Below are 23531 nucleotides of genomic sequence, written 5' to 3' on the forward strand. Positions count from 1 at the left end.
TAATAGCCTTATCTAAATTAAATATAATCATTCTGGAATTTTGACTTGAATTGTATTAAATCTGTAGATCAGCTTGGGGAACTCACTTTTTTATGTTGAAGACTCTTGAAATTCATAAACCTGGTTTGTCCCCGTGTTTATGTAGGTTTTTGATTTCTAATAATCAGTATCTAATAATTTCAGAATATAAATTGTTCACATACTTTGTGACATTTACACATATATATTTCTTTTTATATTTCTGTGACAATAGAAATGGGAATTCTTTTCCCTTTTCTTTTTTATTGTCTTTATATAGCTGTACAAAAAGGTTTCAATTTAACATATATAGGTTTCTTTTTTGGAGGAAGGACTATTTTGACTGGCTGGAGGTACTTTACAGCTTTTCATTGCTAGTATATAGCAACATGACTTCTGTGGGTCAACTTGGTGATTTGTGCTTTATCCATCTTACCTGATCTTATCTCAGGTATATTCTTTTATCTTTACCTACCTTAACATGTCTTTGTGGATATTATAAACTGTCTGTTTCCAATAACCAAACTGAGGAGAAGTTGAAACCAGGATTTTTGGCTGACAGATGTAACAAATGGAACGTTTAAAATTTAGGATATAATAATAATTAGTCCAGTCCTTTGAATGGTTCTTTCCTGCAATTGATAATAAATCTTCTGGATTCTTAATTAAAATGAATTGCATTTGCTATCTTTGTTCTTAACTAGGGATTTTATCTTATTACCAAAATAAGTAAGCTCCATTTCTTTTATCTAAATGTCTGCTATTTCCCTTTAAACTTATTTTAATAGAATTTTTATATAATTAGTGATGGATTGTAATTATAGAGACAAGTCATGGAGTTACCAATTCACAAGTAAAACAGAGAGATCTTGTGAACTCTTTACCAGTTTCTCCCACTATTAACACTTTCCAAAATTAGAATTGTAATCATTGATAATTGATAATCCTTGGCAATCATTAATCTTTTCTCCATTTTTATAATTTCTTGATATCAAGAATGTAATTAAATGAACTCACACACAGTGTAATCTCAGATTGTCTTTTTCAATCTATGAACTCCAGCATGCATCAATAGATTGTTCTTTTTAATAGCTGTGTAACAGTAAATTATTTTTCAGGCTACATTTTGTCATTATTTGAAAAAACATAGCCCTCTTATTCAGGAATTTTTCTCATTTATATATTTGCTTTGGAATTTAGATTAAAACAAACCTCAGAATATCTTATGTTTCTTGTAAACTACATTTAAGATAATCAGTTATAAGATATTGACGTACTTTCTTATGGAAATAAAAGTAGATTTGATTACCTACCGTCTTATAATTCCTGAACTAGAAGTAAGATGAGAACACATAAGGGCAAATTAAAGGGTAAAAGGCATAGAACGTCCTCCACAAGCATGCCTCCATGCTTGTCCTTGCGAGGAGCAGGAAGGAGCTTGTTCCTGGCCAGTACTTCTGCAGTTGAGAGGATTGTGTTCATGCCACAAGCCCACATTAGGGCATGTTCTGCTGTGTAAGTGACAAGAGTTTCACTCCTCAACCAAACTCCAATCCCAATCATGAAGGAAAGATGGCAGATTTTACATTATGGGTAATAACCCAGGAGTATATTCTAGAAGAAGAAGAAGCAGAGGAAGAGGAGTCGTTAAATACCAAAGAAGCTAGATTTTAAGCCAAGCAGAGAGAAAGAAATCATTTAAATGAATTTCAGACAGATCGTAAGCTAGCTTCGACAACTATTATTTAAAGAATTAGCAATATTCAAAATGTCTTTTTTACCTCTGAGACCCAGGTCTCCATCTGAACAAGTAATAACTCTTGAGTTTCATTTAATGAAAATGAAAGGGCATAGAGATACAATAATAAGTAACTGCACTTCCATCCTATGATTTCTCAATTAGCATGTTATTCATTTTGGCTTGAGTAGAATCCTTGAAGAAGGGAAAGAAGAGGGAAAATACTAGCGATATCCAAAACTTTGCCAGCAGTGTGTTTATGCTGTCATTTTATAAACACTTTGCATGAATTTTTGTCATTGTCCTGATGGGAAGTATGAAAGATAATCTTCAGAAGTTAATCTCATTGAGGATCACAAAGATTCAATAGCTGTGGTTACATGATCATATAGTTGTTTACTGAAATGAACTTTTAAGAATTGGAAAAGAGTTTTTATGGGTTTGGGGTGTTTTTTTCTCTTTTGTTACTGTTTTTGATTTCTATATCTTTGTCTTATATGCATGTTTATCTGATTGGGGAAGGAAAGGGGAACACAGAAATGTTCAGACAAAGGTGAACAAATACAGCAATAATACTCTCTAGACACTATATTGAAAATGAGCTATACAAATTGTGGGGGAGGGGGTCAAGAGAAAAAAACAAAATTAGGAAAGAGGTGACACTGTTCAAAAGAAATGTACTCATTACCTCACTTATGTAACTATAACCCCTATGTATATATAACCCCTTAAAACCTGACTTATGTAACTATAACAGTAAAAAAGAAAATAAGAGAAGTTAATTCTCATCATTTACTTTAGTGTTTTAATTTTGATCTGAAAAGTTGTGCACATATTTGAACTATTTCTCACTTAGTGAACATCTTTATGTTTTTATGTAAAAGTTAATGAGTAAACAAAGTCTTCTGAATAAAAACTGATAATTCAAGGCACTTAAATATATGGCTTAATAGCATGTAAAAATCTTTATTTCAACAATCAAACTTATGAAAGATCTAACTTTGGATTTTAACTGATATTTTCAGTGGGATTTAAAAAACTGACATATTCAGTGGGATTTAAAAAACTGACATATTCAGTGGGTTGTAAAAAAATATATTTTAGCATGACTTTGTAAATACTCTGATCGTAATTATCACATGTACTCCTGATAATTAAAAATGAAGTTTTAACTCCTTCATGTTTTTATGCATGTACATGTTCTTAATAAAATATTATAATAGATGAAATGTATGTGAAGATATAAATGTAATTGCTTGCCAAAAAAACTGCATTTATTTATAGTATATTTTGAAGCTATTCAGCATAATTAGTCTACTACAGACTTAGATGGCAATGGCAAATGACAAACACCTAAAAATATCCTTTAGTACCTCCATAATGGCTAGTGTTGTGGCTCCGGGCTGTAATTGCAGCTACTTGGGAGACAAAGACCAAGAAGATTGTGGTTGGAAGATAGCCAGAACAAAAAGTTAATGAGATTCCATCTCAACACATAAGCCGGGAGGAGTGGTGGTATATTTTTTTAACACCAGCTATAAAATAGATATAGGTAGGAGAACTCCAATCTGAAGCCAGCCATACGTGAAACTGTAAGATCCTATCTGAAAAAATAACTAAAGCAGGTGGACATGTTCCAAATAGTAGAGCACCTACCCAGCAAGCACAAAGCCCTGAATTCAAACCCCAGAAATGTATATCAATAGTTAAATAATGGATGGAGTAGATATTGTAATGCTTTGAGGGTTTGCTTTGGGCACAATGATATTTGGTTAGTTTTTCTTATTTTCTACTCCTGGAGTTAGAAAATGAAGGGTGTAGTAAAAAGTGGACTTGGGAGTCATTCTGATCCACTTTCCACACCTAATAGCTGTGTATCTATGGGAAGGTTATTTAGTTTCTTCAAGCCTCAAGTTATGTTTTGCTCCATTAACTTATAAGAAAGATTGTTATTAAGTTTCTACCATGCATAGCATAGTGCTAGAACATGGAAATTTGTGTTTTATAGTCATATGTAGAAAAAGAGATCCTACTTCTATGAAGTAGGGTCCTTCTCTTAACATATTATCAATATCCAGTATGCTTATATAGGTTGAAAATCTGTATATCCAAAATTTGAAACTTGTTGAGTTATACAAGACACAACTAGTAGAAAATTACATACTTGGCTTACATGTTACAGGTTACATGTTAACTTAGGGACTCTAAAACTATTGTATCAAATTGTCTTCAGGCTATGTTTATAAGTATATGTAACATTAATAAATTTCCTATCTAGACTTGAATCTGTCCTATAATATATACAGGCTAGTAGTCCAAAATCTAAAAAAAAGTCTGAAATCCCAAATATATCTGGTCCCAAGCAATTCAGATAAAGGATATTCAACCTATAATTCTAAAATATGTATAATTACAGATTTATATCTAAATCTGTACTGATTTTTGTCTCTTTACAATGTCTGTAATTTTGATAAAACATCTTTATAAGACTTTCCTTTTCAAGGGTACATTACCATATGTATAAAAATCTTACCTAAGAGTTTCCTTCTCACGTTTCTAGAAATTAAAATGTTTGTGTGACATGTATCTATTTAATCCCTGTTCTTCCATTTCACCAGGAAAGGAAGGGCAAGGAATCCTGGGGCCTGAAGCTCAGGCAGGTGACGCAGGATGCACAGGTACTCTTGCCATTTTCTTCCACAACCTTTAAAGGAGGCCATTTTGGACACTGGCTATTTCCATTAGTAAACCCTAAGTTTAGTCTGTCTCTTATTTATCATACCTCCTTAAATGTTTAAGCCTTTAGGCCTATGAGTTACTATATTTTAAAAAACCTAACAGTTTGATATTTAAATGGACAACAGAATTACTTAACATTTTTTTCTATTCAACAATAGAATAAGTATAATTTACAGATAGCCTAAAAATAAGTCATTGAAAATTTAAACATATCTTTTTTACCAACATCATAAAAATGCAGTTCTAATAACTAATTTTAGTTTCACTATTAGTTAATGTAATCTGCTTTGAATTACCCACCAAACAGAAAGCAGAAGAGAGAAAATATGAGTTATCTATAAATCAGAGGAGAATCATGAATACTGATAGGTTGAGTGAACATGTTACAACAAATAAGAATCACTTTTTGTCTTGTAGTTTCAATGAATGAAAGGGCCCAAATGAATTCAAATTATAGTAAGGAAGAAAATTTGTTTCCAAGTGACTAAAAGTGCATACTACCTGAAACTTTAGGTTATTCCTCTGTAATTGATTGAGATCAGATTTAAGAAGCAAAAGAGTAAAATAAAAAATGTAAACCAAGTCTATATACTAGAATGTAAATTTGAAAAATGAATTCCAAATTATTAAAAACATTTCTTTAAATTACTATACTTGTGAAAATATAGTATTTTATTCACTACAGATTATTTCTATCATATAGTTCTACTTAATTTTTATTCTTTCTCTTTTATGGCTTAATAGGGATTCTTTTCTTTTGAAATACATTTTAGAGATATTCTCTAGTCTCTTATAACTATCTTCCACTGTGTGTGTGGTTCATGGTTAATGTCAGAACAATTTTCATCTATAACAAAAGCTATTGAATAAAGGTAAATTCCAGAATGATGAACGAATAATAGAGTATCTGATTATCTATGGCATCTACAACCTAAACTTTATATTCTTCCTTTATCTTGAACATGTGTGACTAACACGAATAATGTATTCAACTGTAATAATTATCAAATATTCATTATATAGGATAAGGGGTTTTTAGTAACACAATGCCATAAATATTTAAACTGGATATTTGTTATTAGAACAAAAGTAATGTTAGTAAACACAAATGAATGGTGCTTATTACTCTTTTACATAATGTTAAACTTTGATGACATAAATACTATATCATCAGTTATGAAGACATTTGTCCTTTTAGGCAAAATACTATATAAAAAGACACCCAGAGTTCCAAGTTTATAGTATTAAGCTCACAGTTTTCACTTCTCTATAAAAATATATTTGCTAATACATAAATTCCCTCAATAAATCTGTCTAGAAAGCAGAGTAGCCATTTATATTAACTAAAGTTTCTGCTAAAATGTAGGGCCTACCCCACTACGAGAAGATAACCCCTGCTGCATTACTCCTAGAGCATGGAACAAGCAACCATTTAATAAAGCTCCAAAATATGTAGGTAAAAAGATTGGAAGTTAAACTTTTAACACGTTTTAGCTATTAAGCTTAAAACTATATTTTGCCCTACAAACATCCTTTGTTCCTTCTGAGAATCCCTTTTGTTTGTGTAGTTAGTAGATTTACAAGCTTTGTTTTTCTAGTTCTGGGGCCTGAAGTCAGGGCCTGGGTGCTTTCCTGAACCTTTTTTTTTTTTTTCTCAAGGCTAGCGCTCTACCATTTGAGCCACATCTCCACTTTTGGCTTTTTTGCTGTGCAATTGACTAGCCTCAAATTGCCATCCTTAGATCTCAGCCTCTTGAGTAGCTAGGACTACAGAAGTGAGCCACAAGCACCCAGCAGTTTTAAAAAGTTTTAAAAATTGAGAATAAAGGAAGAAGCCTAGGATACTTTATTCTCTATGAGAAAAAAGAGGTAAATAAAAATTTTTAATTTTTCTTTATATATTTACACTCTTAATATTCTATATTCTGTTCTTTAACAGAACTCTGGAGTTTTGTTCTTAAAACTAAATTATCTCTATAAAAATACAAAAAACTAAATTATCATTATGTATCTCCATGTGTTTACCCAGTCTAAGACTTAAATATGTAAGATTTTCATTCGTAAGTCCATGAAATTTGCTTTCCAATGTTCATGATGTGTACCTCCCAAACTTTACATATTTTTATGTTATTTTTAAATTGTTTTTAAATTTTATATATAATAAGGCTTCTGGTTTCAGCTTGATAATAGGCTTGGTAAATGTGAGTTAATGAACATAGTGTAGTTTAGTAGAAAGGACCTAGAATTTTAAGTATCAGATACCTAAATCGTCTGCTCTAATTGTAATGTATTTTTTTTCTACATGAGCTAAGGAAAAATATGAGAAGATTTCTATAATTTTTATCAAGGAGAATTTTGTGAAATAATGATACTCCCCTTGCAGAAATGCATGTATGAAAACTATTGTGTAGCATTTACTACATGCCAGATGCAATGTTAGTGAACGCATTAAATTAATTTAATCCTCACAACAACCCTTAGAGTTACTAAGTTATCTAAACTTGATAGCATGTAAAATAATTAAATATTGCCTTGCAAACATATTAATGTACATAATTTTTATGCATTTTGTAGTAAATGGAAACAATTTGTAGCATATTAAGAATTGACACCACTATTATTTGTAATACAGCAGTTTAATACCTACTACCATTCAGTTTTGTAAAAGATCAGTAAACTTCTTATGAGTCAGAAATGTTATAATGTTTGCCTTATATTTGCCCTCTATATGCAATATAGTCTTTTATTTTATGTATGTATATATGTATGTATGTATGTATGTGTGTGTGTGTGTGTGTATGTATTTTGTTGGCAGTATTGGGAATTGAACTGAGGGCCTCTCTTGCTAGGTCAGGCCCTCTAACCACTTCACCCTACACCTCCAACCCCTTTTTGCATTATTTTCAAGATAGAGTCTCACTCTTCACTCTACCTAACCTGAACTGTGATTTTCCTATTTGTGCTTCCTCAAGCCTGTGGGAATAACAAGCACATACCACTGCACCTAGTCATCATGCTTCCCCTGTCGCTAGGATGACAGGCACATACCTACACCCAACCATTGTGCTCTCACTGTAGCTCCAATAATGCAGAAGACATTGCACCCACCCATTTGCTTCCCCTTGTGCTGGGATAGCAGGTACACACCACTGTGCCCAACCGTTGATTGAGATGGAGTTTCCTGAATCTTTATGCCCAGGCTTGCCTTGAACCACAATATCCCAATCTCCTACCAAGTAGCTAGGGTAACCTGGTTAAGCAACTGTATCTAATGGCCTGTAAAATTTTATGCTAACATAATATATTTTTTCTGTTTGAAGATATTTTTGATCAGCTGTTATTTAAAAAAATATGTATGTAAGTTGAAATTAAAATTTTTCTCTAGTTTTTAGGGATCACGAGTACTGATTTAAAATTATATAATGTCTAATCACATTAGTAGTTGAAACTGACCACACATAAATGTATCACACATTTTAATAAATAATTGTTAAAGAACAATGTTATTGAAGATAAGATATTTTAGTTTCTTCATGTAACAGCTTAATATTACTTTTTATGCTGGCCTTAAATTCAAGATCCTCTTGCCTTAGCATATACCACTTCACCTGGCTTAATGTTACATATTTGTGAAAGAAAAAGTGTTTAAGCTGGGAGCCAGTGTCTCACACCTGTAATCCTAGCTGCTCAGGAGACTGAGATCTGAGGATTGCAGTTCAAAGCCAGCCTAGGACTCTTATCTCCCAACAAACCCCAGAAAACCAGAAGCGGCTCAAGTGGTAGTACTAGCCTTGAGCTGAAGAGCTCAGGGATAGGACTCAGGCCCAGAGTTCAAGCCCCATGACCAACAAAAAAAAAAAAAAAAAAAAAGGGAGGGAGGGAGGGAGGGAAAGAGGGAGGGAGGGAAGAGAAAGGAAAGAAAGGAAGAAAGAAATAAGAAGGAAGGAAGGAGGAAGGAAAGGAAAGAAAACGAACAAAAAAGTGTTTGATATTAATGCTGTTTTGGGTTTTGTTGTTGTTTTGTTTTGGTTAGCACTGAGATAACCCTAATTCTCAAATAATGAAAGAAAATTAGGGTTGGGAAGGTGGCTCAGTGGTAGAGTGCTTGCCTTGCATGCATAAGGCCCTTGGTTCAATTCCTCAGCACCACATAAGCAGAAAAAGCCCGAAGTGGCTTAAGTGGTAGAGCGCTAGCCTTGAACAGAAGAGCTGAGGGACATGGCCCAGGTGCCGAGTTCAGGCCCCATGACCAGCAAAAAAAAAAAAAAAAAAAAAGGAAATTATAAAAAATTGATATAACTGAGCTATTTAATTCCTTTTACACCTTTAGACTTATATGTCAAGAGTTGTGTTTGTTGGTCAATAAAAATGTTTTCAGAAAAAAAAATGTTTTTAGTATCCTGTCAGTAAAGTACTTATTTAATTTTGTTGAAAACAAAAATTCAAAACTATGTAATATTCAAATAATTTGTTTTTTAGGCATTAGAATTAGTCACAATTTTATTTCAGTACTTTTTGTTAATATGTTTTTAAATTTGTAAGAACCTGTCTTATTACATGCACTATTAATGAGTACCTTATTTAATCCAATTTCTGGATAGTTTTACCTATTAACCTGACTTAGCAAAGACAGTACTAAAATGCAAGTCAGTCAAATCTTTTTTTAACTTTTGTAAGAAAGAATACTATACCTTCATTATTCCAATTAAAATGACTGTATTAATATACTAAGAAATGTTTTAATTTATTCAAATAAGGAAATATATGAGGAATATAGAAAGTATTAATAAATAAGAATATATATCTACATAAATACATCTCATAAAATCCATTATTTATCAATAATTACACAGGCTTCTGTATAAACGTTTTATAATACCCAATAGTGGAGCCAGGATTAAGATGGCATAAATCTAACCTAATTTTTATAATTTATAAAATCTTTTCCTCCAAATTAGAATAAGTACAGATAAGCTTATACATGTTACTGACAAAGATTCATGTAGAAAATACAGATTGGAATCTTAAAAGTATATGCTATTTAAAAGCTCCTAGTTCCAATAGCTAGTATGTGTGGGTGTGGTTTTTTGTTACAAGGATGTAGAAAATATTAACATTTTTATAAGACAAGTAATTATAAATTGAAAAAATATCCTAACAGTTTTGGTGGCATTGGAGGTTGAGCCCAGGTCCTCATATTGTCTAGGCAGTTGTTCTACCACTTCAGCTTTGCCCTGCCAGCCTTCTGTTCTTGAGTTTTTGAGATACAATCTCATTAACTTTGCTAGAATGGCTTGTGACTTAAAATACTCTGGCCTCTCACCTCCCAAGTAGCTGAGATTACATACATGTATTACCATACCCAGGTTCATAACAATTTTATTTAAAAATAGTTTTTAACTAGTATGTCAAATTACTTGAGAAAATACATAAAATTTGAATTTTATTAGTTTTATCAAGTTTAAATTGAAAATTTTAAGTTGCGTTTAAAGGGTTCAATGTCACTAAGATACAATTCTTTAACTGTTCAAAAATGCTTATTTTTCCAGCTAATGAACAGTATTTGGGAATGCTTTTTGATTTGCTTTCATCAGTTTCCTGAAGTACAATGAGCTATTATTTAATAATAGGGTGTAACATATGAAGTCATCAAAGGAAATTTTTCTTCTCTTCTTTGACTGTATGATTATATATTGATTCAAGAACCATCCCCTTTACAGTGGACGTGCTTATACCTAACAGAAGTCATTTCTGTGGAAAGACTGGAAGACCTATAGTTGCTTTGTGCTACTTCAGTTAACCAATAAGGAGTGTGCCCAGGCAGTGATTTGAACTTTTCCCTTAGACATGCTAGACATTTTATACTGCAAAACAAAATACCATATTAATATAATGGAGGAAAGCAGAAATTGCTCTTTTCTCGTGTTTTCTTGTAAAAAACAAAAGTAAGAATAAAGGATTCTGGGGTGGGGACGTGGGTAAAAAGACTGAAGTTAAAAGTCTTGAAGATGATGAAAAAGCCAGGTGGAAGATACTTATACACAGCCATTTTAATTTGTCCCTACTTCAGTCCACCAGCAAGTGCTGTTTTTACAAAATTAGAATGTACAGTTCAGTCTTACATCTATAAAAACATCATCCATGAGGTACCTGGGAATTTTGTTTACCCACCAGTCACCACCAGCATTACTCCAGTCCCCTCCAGAGCCAGTGCAGAAGATGGAGGAGAGCCGTAGCCCAGCAAAGCAGCACCCTGAGCTGGCTTCTCAAACTGAACTCATTCTACTCCCTTAAACTTTCTTAGCATGAAAAAAGAATAAAACATGTCTCTGCCACAATCCCATGGTCAAGCATTTATTGAGACAGAAATAGAGAAATAATAGCTTTGTTTATATAGGAATCCTAAAGGAGATGCAAAACAATTTTTATTTATTTGATTCACTTTTAATGAACCCAAAATATATCAATCTAATCAAATCTAACTGCAGATAAGTATTAAAGCTATTTAGTAAAAAGCCAGCTTGCCAAAAGAATACTTTATATGGGAAGGACTCAGAATCATTGTATGATTTTAAGTATTGTGATAGTTGTGAGCATAGGTAACCTTTAAGAATTTTTTTCTTTATTGCTTTATCCTTAAGTGAGAAATAATTCAATCACCTATATTGCTTTCTCTGAGTTTTGTTTATTAAGATGGACTAGAATTAGACTAAAGTTCAAAAGGGGATATGGTGAGATTTTTGGACATTATTATGACATTATTATGGAGTCTATGTAGCCTGTACTAGCATAGAACCCATCGTCTAGACCAGACTGGCCTCAACTTGAGATCCCCTGACCTGTTCCTTCCAAATACTGGGCTGCAGTGATAGGCCACTGTAACAGCTTATGTATAACGTGAGAAGACTTTATAATAGATTGCAAAAAAAGAATGTAATTCATTTATAGTTCTTACTAAGCATCTCCTACAATTTCAAAAGCAATCATACACTGCCCGGCACTAATGGCTGTAATCTTAGCTATTCAGGAGGCTAAGATCTAAAGCTTAAGGTTCAAAGACAGATAGGGCAGGAAAGTTTGTGAGATTTTTATCTCTAATTAATCACCAAAGCCAGACATAGAGCTTTGGCTCAAGCAGTAGTAGCACACTGACCTTAAGCTACAAAGCTCAGGCCCTCAGTTCAAACTCTAGGACTGGAACACAATAAAAGTCATATACTCTCAGGATAAAGAATTTTTATTTTTTTTAAAAAAACCTTTGTAACAACTTGGAAGTAAAATTGCCTTTTATTTTAAAAATACATTTCTTTTAGTAAAAGATGACGAATGTGACTCAGATGCAGAAAATGAGCAAAATCATGATCCTAATGTTGAAGAGTTTCTGCAACAACAAGACACTGCTGTCATTTATCCTGAGGCACCTGAAGAAGACCAGCGGCAGGGAACACCAGAGGCCAGTGGTCATGATGAAAATGGTAAATAGAGATGAAAACTCGTTTCTCTTTCTCACTTTAAAGGATTACTGTTTCTATTACTCTACTATGAGAATCTAGTGTATGAAAGGAAATACTTTTATGAACTAAAATTTATTGTGGGTACCTGTAGAGAGAGAGTAGTCTTAGCAATTAATGGGACATTGTCCACAATAATGGCATTATATTAAATTGGCTGCTCATGTATGTAGTGTAAACACGATTGCATGTAAAATGCCTAGAACAGTAGTATCTAGACATCAGTTTTCATTTATTCAAATAGAAGAAGGCAGTAGAAAGAAAAACTAATTTGGCCCTTTGATTCATTATTTTTAGCAAGCAAAACATGGTGGTCTGGTTCAAAATATACTAAATTAGCGCTAACACTTTTTTCTGTATCTGCTTTAGTCTGTTCTGATATGAACCCTCAGTTTACAAAGAATGGTCAAAGTTCAATAAAAAAGGTGTTAAGTACTCCTGAAAAGAAATAAGCTATCCTTCTGCTCTTTCAAGAACTGAGATTAGAAACAAGAAGTTTCATGCAATAACTGTAGCAAGAGTAGGAAGATACTTAAAAATGTTCAAGAATTAGTAAAATATTAATATTTTTCTAAATCTGAAACTAGAGATGGTGGCCCGGCCCTTCAATCCAAGCTACTGGGGAGGTGGACACAGGAGGATTGTGGTTAGATGGTAGCCCGGGCAAAAGTTAGCAAGACTGTCTCAAAAGCAAATAGGGTCACCATACCCTACTTTAGTACCATCTACTCAAGAGGCAGATGTAGAAGAATTCTGGTCCCATGCAAGCCCCAAAAGTGAGGTCCTATTTGAAAAACAAATGAAACAGAAAAATAAGAGATTGTAGCTCAGAGTTCCCAGGTTCAATCCCTAGTATAGAAAAAAAAATCCCAAATTTGGCTTTAACTTCAACTTCCAGAAGTTCCCAGTAGAGGAATAAATTTACCTTATATTCCAATAATCAGCTTTGAATTCCTCTGGGAAATTGGGAAAGCTGCTATGAAAAATGAAAATAGATTCTATGGCACAGAATCTACTATATTGCTTTTGGTTTTGGGTTTTTTTTTTGCCAATCCTGGGGCTTGAGCTCAGGGCCTGGGCACTGTCCCTGAGCTTCTTTTGCTCAAACCTAGCACTCTACCACTTGAGCCACAGTGCCACTTCTGGCTTTTTCTGTTTATGTGGTACTGAGGAATCGAACGCAAGGCTTCATGCATGCTAACTTTACCATGAAGCCACATTACCAGGGAGGGAATGTGGACAGAAGGGAACCCTACTGCATTGTTGGTGGGAATGTAAAATTGTTCAACCACTTTGTAGTATGGATGTTCTTCAAAAGACTCCACATAGAGCTCCCCTATGACCCAGCAATCCCAGTTTTTGGTATTTACCCAAATGACCATAAACAAGACCATATCAGCACTACTATGTTTATTGCAGCATTGTTTACCATAGCTAAGATATGGAACCAACCCAGATGTCCCTCAGTAGATGAATGGATCAAGAAAATGTGGTATATATACATAATGGAATCCTATGCCTCCATCAGAAAGAATGACATCGTCCCATTTGTTAGGAAATAGAAAGACTTGAAGAAAATTATGTTAAGTGAAGTAAGCCAGGCCCAAAGAAACATAGGTCCCATGGTTTCCCTTATTTGCAATAACTAGTATATGTTGGGACAAGCAGAAAAGCTCAGATAAGATGATGTTAAGCGAAATGAACCCCAAGATAGGGACACAAGTTGTTTTTTCTTCCTTGCTATTGTTTCCTTGCTATTGTAGTTTTGTATGTCCCTCCCCCATAAGTCTAACCCCTGTTTTCACTGTATTTGATGTTGGTATAATTTGGGGAGGGGAAGGGGAAAAAATGCTTAAATAGGGATACAGATTGACTCATTGCAACAATGAGATTTACGAGATGTTATGTCGTCGAAAAACGAACTTTACAATTTAGGCGTAGGGGTGGGGGGGTGGGGGGGAAGGTTATGGTTGAGTAGGGGAGGATGGTAGGGGAAAAAAAAGGAGGAGGCAACAATGCTGGATAAGAAATATACTCATTACCTTGCTCAGGTAACTATAACCCCTCTGTACAGTATTTTCACAATAAAAAACTTACTTTAAAAAATTGGAGCAGAGCCCTTTAGAGCAGTTTCCACCAGTGTGCCAGACAGATACATTTTTGAAGAATGCAGGTTATTAACTCTCAACTAAGACATTAGTACCCTGGTCAGCTACTTATATATTGTTACTGACATTGTAATGCTCTACCATTTCTTCTTTCATTTCTTACATTGAAAAAGCGATTATCCCCAGAAACTTTTTTTTATCTCTGTAGATTAAACATGCTTTTCTGCTCTTTCCTTGAAAGTTATGAATATCTAATGTACCCCAGTAATTAATAGTCACACATTTTGAATCAATGGGGAAAAATTCAAGGGATATTTGAAAGGTTTTATATCACTGCTAATCAAAATGTTATGCTACCTGCCAAATAAAATTTAAAACATTAAAATTAAGGAATTCTGTTTTGAAAACTACAGGCAAGGCCACAGATACACAAATGAATTGTACAATTTAAAAGTGGTCAGACTGTTGGGTACCAGTGGCTCATGCCTCTAATCCTTAACTGCTCAGGAGGCTGAGATCTGACAGTCACTGTTTGAAGCCAGCCCAGGCAGAAAAGTCAAGGAGATTAGAAAGTAGACAACTCTATGATCCTGAATTAGGGACAGCTGGATTAGTAGAATTACATGACATTATACTTCTAGAAATGAAATACCCAGGATGAAGGACTTTGACTCTTGCCATTATAACCACCTAAAATCAATAATGTAGACCACACATTCTGGCAAGAGGGTTCTAAGTATTGGTTTCCCACTGGCCTGTACAAATAGAAAATTTATACTAGACAAAATATAACATGATTTCCTCCACAAAGAAGAGGGTCATATTAGAATCATTCCCAAGAGAAAATTATCTTACTCAAGTTTCTTTGCAAGCTGTTCTCAAAAATGTACCAGTGCTATGGCTATTTGATAGTTAATAAATTTGATACATAGTTCAATATGTTTGACTAGCTGTTTTGAGTTCATGTTTTTAGTATGTGATTTGTATTCATGTTCTTAGTATTGTGACTTGAACTCTAGTGAAGTAATATATGAGATTATGAAGGGTTTGGAGATAGTTACAAAATTACCTTTGGTTGCCTGTTTTTTCAATAAGGTCAAATTAAGGAAAAGTAGATAATGGTATTTTTAAATGATGCCATTATCTGATTTATTTGAGTGAATAAATGTGGCATGCTACTCTCAATTAACTTGTCTTTGGATTTCAGTAGAATGAGCATGAAGGGTCACATGGGAAATGCGCCAGATCGACATCTGTCCCTATCACTCCTTCACTCCTACACACATTCTTCCTGATCTGAATTCCTTCAAGTGGCCACACACAACCATCGAAGGATCTTGAAAACATATTTTGTGTACTACTTACTCTATAAGACAACTTTGTAGTGTCACTTTCAAACCTAAAAGAATAAACAGTAAATGGCAACAGTCTTTACCAATGGAAAGAGGTTCCACTTTAGTATGTATACATTCAGGAATGTAACCCATATCTTTATTTTTATTTTGTGTAGTTATTTTGTGCAGTTAATTATGGGTTAATGAAAAACATAGCAGACTGATAAATCCTACTCTGAGTACTGACTTAAATCTTTTATTATGTGATGCTTAAATTCTCTAACCTTTGTGAAGATCATATTTTCTCCTTTAAAATAGAGATGTGGTATTGGAGCATGGTTCAATAGTTAGAGCACCTTCCTAAAAAGTGTAAGGCCCTGAGTTCAAACTAAAAACATACATACATAAACAAAATAAAGATAATGTATTCTGTTGTTTTGAGGATGAAATATGGAATGAGTAGCACAATATCTGGCACATAGAATCAAGACTCTGTGGTACCTTTGGTAATATTTTCTGAATTTTGTTAGTTTAAAATATAAAATCTCTCTTACAGGAACACCAGATGCATTTTCCCAATTACTTACCTGCCCATATTGTGATAGAGGTTATAAACGCTTTACCTCTTTGAAAGAACACATTAAATATCGCCATGAAAAGAATGAAGATAACTTCAGTTGCTCCCTGTGCAGTTACACCTTTGCATACCGAACCCAACTTGAACGTCACATGACATCACATAAGTCAGGAAGAGATCAGGTAAGTGAAAGGGCAATTCATTCATTCTCCAAACTTTGTGAACTCAACTTAGAATGAGAGGCAAGCATTTTATCATATATAAAAGGATGTAATAGACACTGTCTTATCTACTGTCTTATCTTTTCTAAAGCTGGAAGCAGTTTTTGTAGAAAATTTTTTATTTTCATGCTATGATTCTTTACATCCTTAATTATTTTGCAAATCCTATAACAAACATTCCTCCAAATTTTGAATGTTTTGTATTATATTCTTCCAGAATGTTCAGTATAAGAAAATAAATACTGGTTACCACATGACTTAAATTGAAAAATTTGAAAAATTTCCTTAAACTAATAATTATTTATTCTCAGTATTAAAACTCTGGATTTTTCCTGTAAAGGGAAGCCGCCTACTTTAAGTATCTAAAGTTTTAAGTTTTCACTAAAAAGACTCAATTTCATGTGGTTTCATATGATTTGTTCTAATTTTATGTCACTGTGCCCCATTTTTCTAGAAGCATAAGCCAAAAATGATGCTATGTAGCTATGTTAAACCATTAAACAATAAATTTATAAGTTTAAACTATTAGCTCTATTATCTAGGTTTCGGGGGTTGTTGTTTTGGGTTTGTTTGTTTGTTTGTTTGTCTGTCTGTCGGGGGGTTTGAACTCTGGGCCTGGGCACTGTCCCTAAGCTCCTCAGCTCAGGACAAGAGCTCTACCACTTGAACCACAGTGCCACTTCCAGGTTTTCTGGTGGGTTATTGGAGATAAGAATCTCACGGACTTTCCTGCCCAGGCTGGCTTCAAACTGTAACCCTCAGATCTTAGCCTCCTGAGTAACTAGGATTACTGGTGTGACCCACCGGTGCCCAGCTCTACTATCTAGTTTTAAAATCTAGGAGCATTACCAATTATCCTTTTTGTTACAAATTCCTATTGATGGTCAGCTATCAGCACTCAAAATGATACATATTAAACTCTAATTTTAAATATCAAATGACTCAATTCAAAGCCAAATGGTGGATTGAATGAAAAAAATCATGGAACTAAGGAAAGTCACTATTTGAAGAAAGAAAGGGAGAAAAACCTTTGAGATTAAGAAGGAAGTAGTAAAACAGCAGAAAACAAAGAGAATCATAGACATCAGAGGAAAAAAGAAAAGTACTAAGCTCTAAACCCTTGCCTGACACCCCTCAGGAGAGGGAGGAGAAATAAAGTCATGAGCACAAAAGCAAAGGGCCCTGGAACAAGCCTGCATTACTAGTTGTAGAATAGGTCCATGACTCCTGCTAGCCTTAAGTCCAGCATGGGAAGTTGTTAAGACAGAGATCAATTAAGACCACTGGGGCCATAGCCACACATGAGTATTTAGATTCTTGATAGACACTAAACTACATGAATACAGGATAAAAGTTGTGTACTGTACATGACTGAAGGACTCATTTGACAAAGTTGGGGAAGAGGATAGATTTCTCACTGCAGAAAATAGGCAAGAGGGTGTTACCTGTGTGATTGGAGTTGTCCCTTGCTAAGGGCAGTCCCACTCACCAAAGGCATTTCCACTGGCTCAGATCTCTGGGCTTCCCAACAGGAAGTCCTGCCTGTTCATATCTACTGAGTCTGCAAGATCCCAAAACAGTCCTGTCTGGCCATAGGAACTCCCACCAGTTGGAAAAGCTGCTTTGATAAGAGAACCAGATAGGCAAGCTGTTAGAATAAACACAGCCAAAACACCCCTCCCAACAGGGAAGTTAGGAGCTTTTACTCCTTGGAAATGATATCCCTCTGAAGCAGTTACCATATCACCTGCTATTAAGGGCTCCCTCCTTGCCCCCGCCCCCTGAGCTGCTGCTTGAGACAAATTATTTCAAATCATCACTCCAAAATTTTCAGAACTAACTACATTAAATAGATACGAATAGACATCAGTGAACCAAACACTGGAGGAAAATATTGGACACTTTCACAGAATTCAGATAGTATCCATTTCTCAGAGAAAACTAAAAATTTTTGTTATGTTTCATTTTTCCATTTTTAATTTTTTTAATTTTTTTATTGTGAAAATACTGTACAGACGGATTACAATTATATGGGCAAGATAATGAGTACATTTCTTATCAACCACTGTAGCCTCCTTCTTTGTTTCCCCTTCCCATCCTTTCCCATCCTCCTCCCTTCCCCCCACCCAATCTCCCACCCCAGCCCACCAAAGTTGTAAAGTTCGTTTTCGACATAACGACTTGTACATCTCATTGTTGCAATGGGTCCACCTGTATCCCTATTTAAACGATTCGTTTTTTCCCTTCCCCTCCACAAATTATACCTACAATAAATACAGTGAAAGCAGGGGTTATACCGTGGGGGAGGGACATACAAAGCAACAAAGAAATAATCTTATAAATGTGTTAGAAACAATGGCATGAAAGTAAAAACATTTGAATACATATCTTAGGGTTTACTTCCCTAACGTCAACTTATCATTTTTAAATTTTTATCATTGCATTGATTTCATTTTTTACAATTTTTCTATTGATAGTTTATCAACCTGTGTTTATTACTCTTAATTCCTCTATCCTACTGCAATCTGTTACTTGTATACCTCCCCAGAATCACTGAACTACCTACATTCCTGCACACTATTATTTTATTTTCATTGCACACATTTCACTTTTTGACTGCATCTTCTTATATCCTTATTTTTTCCATCATAGCCCCTTTATTTTACCCCCAAATCTTTTTTTTTAATTTAATTTTATTTTATTTGTGAACATACTGTACAGAGGAGTTACAATTACGTGGGCAGGATAATGCGTACATTTCTTACCAAGCATTGCAGCCTCCTCCTTTGTTTACCCTTCACATCCCTTCCCAGCCTCCCCCCTCCCCCCAATCCCAATCCTTCTCCTACCCCTACCCCCCCCCCCCGCACCGATGTTGTAAAGCTAGTTTTGAACATGACAACTTGTACTTCTCATTGTTGCAACAGGTCCACCTGTATCCTTAAACAACTGGTTTTTCCCCATCTCCTCCACAAGTTATACTGACATCAAATATAGTGAAAGCAGGGGTTATACTGTGGGGGAGGGATATACAAAGCAACAAAGAGATAATCTTATAAATGTGTTAGAAACACATGCATGAAAGAAAAAAACATTAAAATACACATCTAAGGGTTTATTTTCCTGACATCACATTATCTGACCTTTTCCGCTTGACTCATACGTATACTAGATATTACAAATAAGGGAAACCATGGGATCTATGTTTCTTTGGGCCTGGCTTACTTCACTTAATATAATTTTTTCCAAGTTTTTCCATTTCCTAACAAATGGGGCAATGTCATTCTTTCTGATGGAGGCATAGAATTCCATTGTGTATATATACCACATTTTCTTGATCCATTCATCTACTGAGGGGCATCTGGGTTGGTTCCATATCTTAGCTATGGTAAATAATGCTGCAATAAACATAGTTGTGCTGGTAGCTTTAGTGTGGTCTTGTTTGTAAACATTTGGGTAAATGCCCAAAAGTGGGATTGCTGGGTCATAGGGGAATTCTATGTGAAGTCTTTTGAGGAACCTCCATACTGCTTTCCAAAGTGGTTGAACAAGTTTACATTCCCACCAACAATGAAGTAAGGTTCCTTTCTGTCCACATCCCCTCCAGCATCTGTTGTTGTTAGAGTTCTTGATTTTTGCCGTTCTAACTGGGGTGAGGTGATATCTCAATGTTGTTTTGATTTGCATTTCTTTTATGGCTAGGGATGTTGAACACTTCTTCATGTGTCTATTGGCCATCCTTCTTTCTTCTTCAGAGAAGTTTCTCTTTAAGTCTTTCGCCCACTTATTTATTGGGCAGTTGTTTCTTTGAGGATTTGTTGTTGTACCCCCAAATCTTAATTGCTTTACAAATAATATTTTTTCTTAATCACCTACAATATTACATAAGAATGCTAATCCCTTTGATATGTAACACAGTTGTTCTTATAGATGAAAATATACATAACCAACAAAATGTGGGAAAATTTAATCTCACCAGATAAATAAAACAAATGAACAGTGGGAAATAATCAAACAGTAAAAAAAAAAAAAAAAAAAAAAAAAAAAAAGGTGAAATTAAATGGCAAGAAACACTACATACTTTTCAATATTGACTGAATGTTAATTGTCTCAATTCTCCAGTTAAACACATATGATAGCTATTTTTATTAAAAAGCAGGAACTGACTGTGTATTGCTTTAAAAAATAAAAGGAAGAAGAGGATGAGGAGGAAGAGGGGGGAGGAAAGGAGGGAGAAGGAAAGAAGAAGAGGAAGAAGAAGAAGAAAGAAGAAGACTAAAGATAACATCTCACTGGCAGAAACAACTATTGTCTTAGGATAAATGAGTGGAAAAAGCTCATCCAAGCAAATAGGCCCCTAAAGCAGTCAGGAGAAGCCAAACACATATCATCTGGTCGACTTCCAAGCAAAATTAGTCAGAAAAAGGTAACAACATATTAATAGGAGGAATGATCTATCGAGATAATATAATAATCGTTAACAAATATGCACTAAGTATCAGTGTCCCCGTGTCATTAATCAAACATTTTTAGACTTAAAAGCACCAGTAAACCCAACACAATGATGATGAGAGAATTCAGTATCCCATACTCACCAACAGATTAGACAAAGAAACAACAAAGAAATGTCAGAGTTATTGACACTATAAATCAAATGTATGTAGCAGACCTCTACAGAGTATTTCTCCTAGCAGCTACACAGTGGACATTCTTCTTAGCAGCCTATGAAACTTTCTTGGAAATAGGACATATCTTAGGACACAATACAAGTCTTACCAATATTTTAAAAATGAAGTAACTCTGTATTCTATTCAACTGTAATGGAATAAAACTAGAATTCAATAGCAAAAGAAACTACAGAAAATATTTAAACACTTGTAGACTGAAAGATACATTGATGAACGAGGAGTGGATTACAGAAGAAATTTTTAAAAAAATGAAAAGTTCTGGAAATCTCATGAAAACAAAAACAAAACCTACCAGAATCTTTGGGATATAGCAAGGACAGTGCTAAGAGGAAAGTTTATAGATAAGAGAGAACCAAAAGAGCAGAAAAAAGAAAGATCATTTAACATCTTAAATTAATAGCTTAATGATAAACTTCAAAATCCTAGAAAAACAAAGCTAAAACTAAAATTAGCAAAGAAATATTAAAGATTAATGCAGAAGTTAATGAAACTGAGGCCAAAAAACTGTTCAAACCATCAATAAGAGAAAAAGTTGGTGCTTTGAAAAGATAAACACAATAGGTAATCCTTTAACCTGTCTGACTAAAAGAAGGAGAAAAGAAAGGAGAATTAATAAAAGAAAAAAGGAATATTACAATAAATACCAATGAAATCCAAAAGATAATAAGGAAATATTTTATAAAACTATATTGAAATTAACTAGAAAATATAAAAGAAATAGGTAAAATACTAGATATAGCCGACCTACCAAAAATTCTTAAATAGATACATAAGAAATGAAACTGAAGCAATAATAACCTCCCCTTAAAAAGAAACACTTAATATAATTTTAAGCCAGGCCCAAAGAAGCATAGGTCCCATGGTTTCCCTTATTTGCAATATCTAGTATAGGTATGAGTCAAGCGGAAAAGGTCAGATAATGTGATGTTAGGAAAATGAACCCTTAAATATGTATTTTAATGTTTTCGTTTCTTTCATGCATGTGTTTCTAACGCATTTATAAGATTATTTCTTTGTTGCTTTGTATGTCCCTCCCCCACAGTGTAACCCCCGCTTTCACTATATTTGATGTCAGTATAACATGTGGAGGAGATGGGGACAAACAAGTCGTTTAAGGATTCAGGTGGACCTGTTGCAACAATGAGAAGTACAAAATGTCATGTCAAAACCAGCTTTACAATGTCGGTGTGGGGGGGGAGGGGGGTATAATTGGGTGGGGGGAGGGGGGTAAAATTGGGTGGGGGGAGGGGGGAGGCGGGGAAGGGAAGTGAAGGGTAAACAAAGGAGGAGGCTGCAATGCTTGGTAAGAAATGTATGCATTATCCTGCCCATGTAATTGTAGCCCCTCTGTACAGTATGTTCTCAAATAAAATAAAATACAATTAAAAAAAAAAAAAAAAGAAACATCCATGACCTAATAGGTAGATTTTATTCCTGATTCTACCAAGCCTTTAAAGAAGGACACCAGTACTCCTCAAACTCTTTCATAAAACAAAAGGGAAAGAATACAACACAACTGCCTCTATGAAGCCATTACTGAATTTTTCAAACCCATATAAGGACACAACAAAAAGAATTACAGACAAATCTCCAATAAAGAAAAACAAGAATTCTCTTTTAAATACATATAAACAGAATACTGGAAATATCAAACACCATGCTAGAGTTGGTTTCATTCCATGAATGAAAGGTGGTTCAATGTATAATACCAGAATTTCCAATAATGGACTAATGGTAAAGTCCCCAAAGGAACTTATGGAAAGGAATATGAAGAGAAGAGAAGGAGGAAATGGATGCAGCGAAGGTACTGTTGGGACAAATCCTGCCTACTTACTATGTGTTCTGTTGAATGTGGTACCAGATAGTGCAGTAAGGTGCTTTTCTGAGATAGACACAAAATAGACAAGGCTTGGGCAAAGAGGGTGTTAATAGGACATTTGACAGTAACCCTGTCCTACCACTGCTGCCACAGTTTCCTCTTCATACTGTTGGAAATCATGCTATGACTAAAAGTGAGTATTTCTATGTCTTGTTACTGTATTCACTTTACAAACATTTGAGTTTCTATTATATGCCAGGTCTTACTCTAGGTTAAGAAGACAAGAATGAAAAAGACAAAATATATCCTAATGTAAGGTTACAGACATTAGTAGTCAACATAAAACAAACAGAACTCAGTATAAGTTAAAATAAAGCAGTATAAGAAGAGAAGTGATAGAAGCTTCTAACTTTTATGGGTAGGAAGAACTGAGAATGCTACATCTGAACTGAGCCCTGAATAAAATTAAAGAGCCAGTTTTGAAATACTGAGGTCTCCCTCAATAGTATCTCTGACTGGAAAGCCAGTGAAATTGAAAAGCCTCAAGGTAGGGACCTGTTTATGCTGTCCAAGAAGCAGGACCATGGCCAGTGTGAGCAAATGGGAGGGAGACAGATGAGTCTATAGAGGTATTGAAGGTCAGATGATATAGGGCAAGAGAAAGACTTTTAACTTTACTCTGTAGTGTGATAAGGAAGCCTTTTAATAATAGTGGACTTCGAATTTTTTTTGAGAGAATTGTTAGGAAGAGAGTAGATCAAAAGGGACAAGAATGGAA

The 23531-nt window shown here is 34.4% G+C and overlaps 1 protein-coding gene across 10 annotated transcripts in view; it reads left to right on the plus strand.

The window, feature by feature from the left end:
• The window catches only part of Zeb1 (zinc finger E-box binding homeobox 1), a 159165-nt gene that overhangs the window by 118861 nt on the left and 16773 nt on the right, over positions 1-23531 (plus strand). For 6 of the 10 annotated variants that reach the window (XM_069998262.1, XM_069998256.1, XM_069998258.1 and 3 more), the window contains 2 exons: positions 11809-11970; positions 16005-16207. In XM_069998262.1, coding sequence (XP_069854363.1) covers positions 16178-16207 — 30 coding nt within the window. In that variant the 5' untranslated portion in view covers positions 11809-11970; positions 16005-16177. Of the gene's footprint in view, positions 1-4374; positions 4435-11808; positions 11971-16004; positions 16208-23531 lie in introns of all 10 variants that reach the window. The other 4 variants (XM_069998252.1, XM_069998257.1, XM_069998254.1 and 1 more) reach the window with 1 other exon arrangement.

Source organism: Dipodomys merriami, unplaced genomic scaffold, assembly GCF_024711535.1.
Source record: "Dipodomys merriami isolate MVZ:Mamm:240054 unplaced genomic scaffold, mDipMer1.0.p SCAF_51, whole genome shotgun sequence".
Classification (NCBI taxonomy): Eukaryota; Metazoa; Chordata; class Mammalia; order Rodentia; family Heteromyidae; genus Dipodomys; species Dipodomys merriami.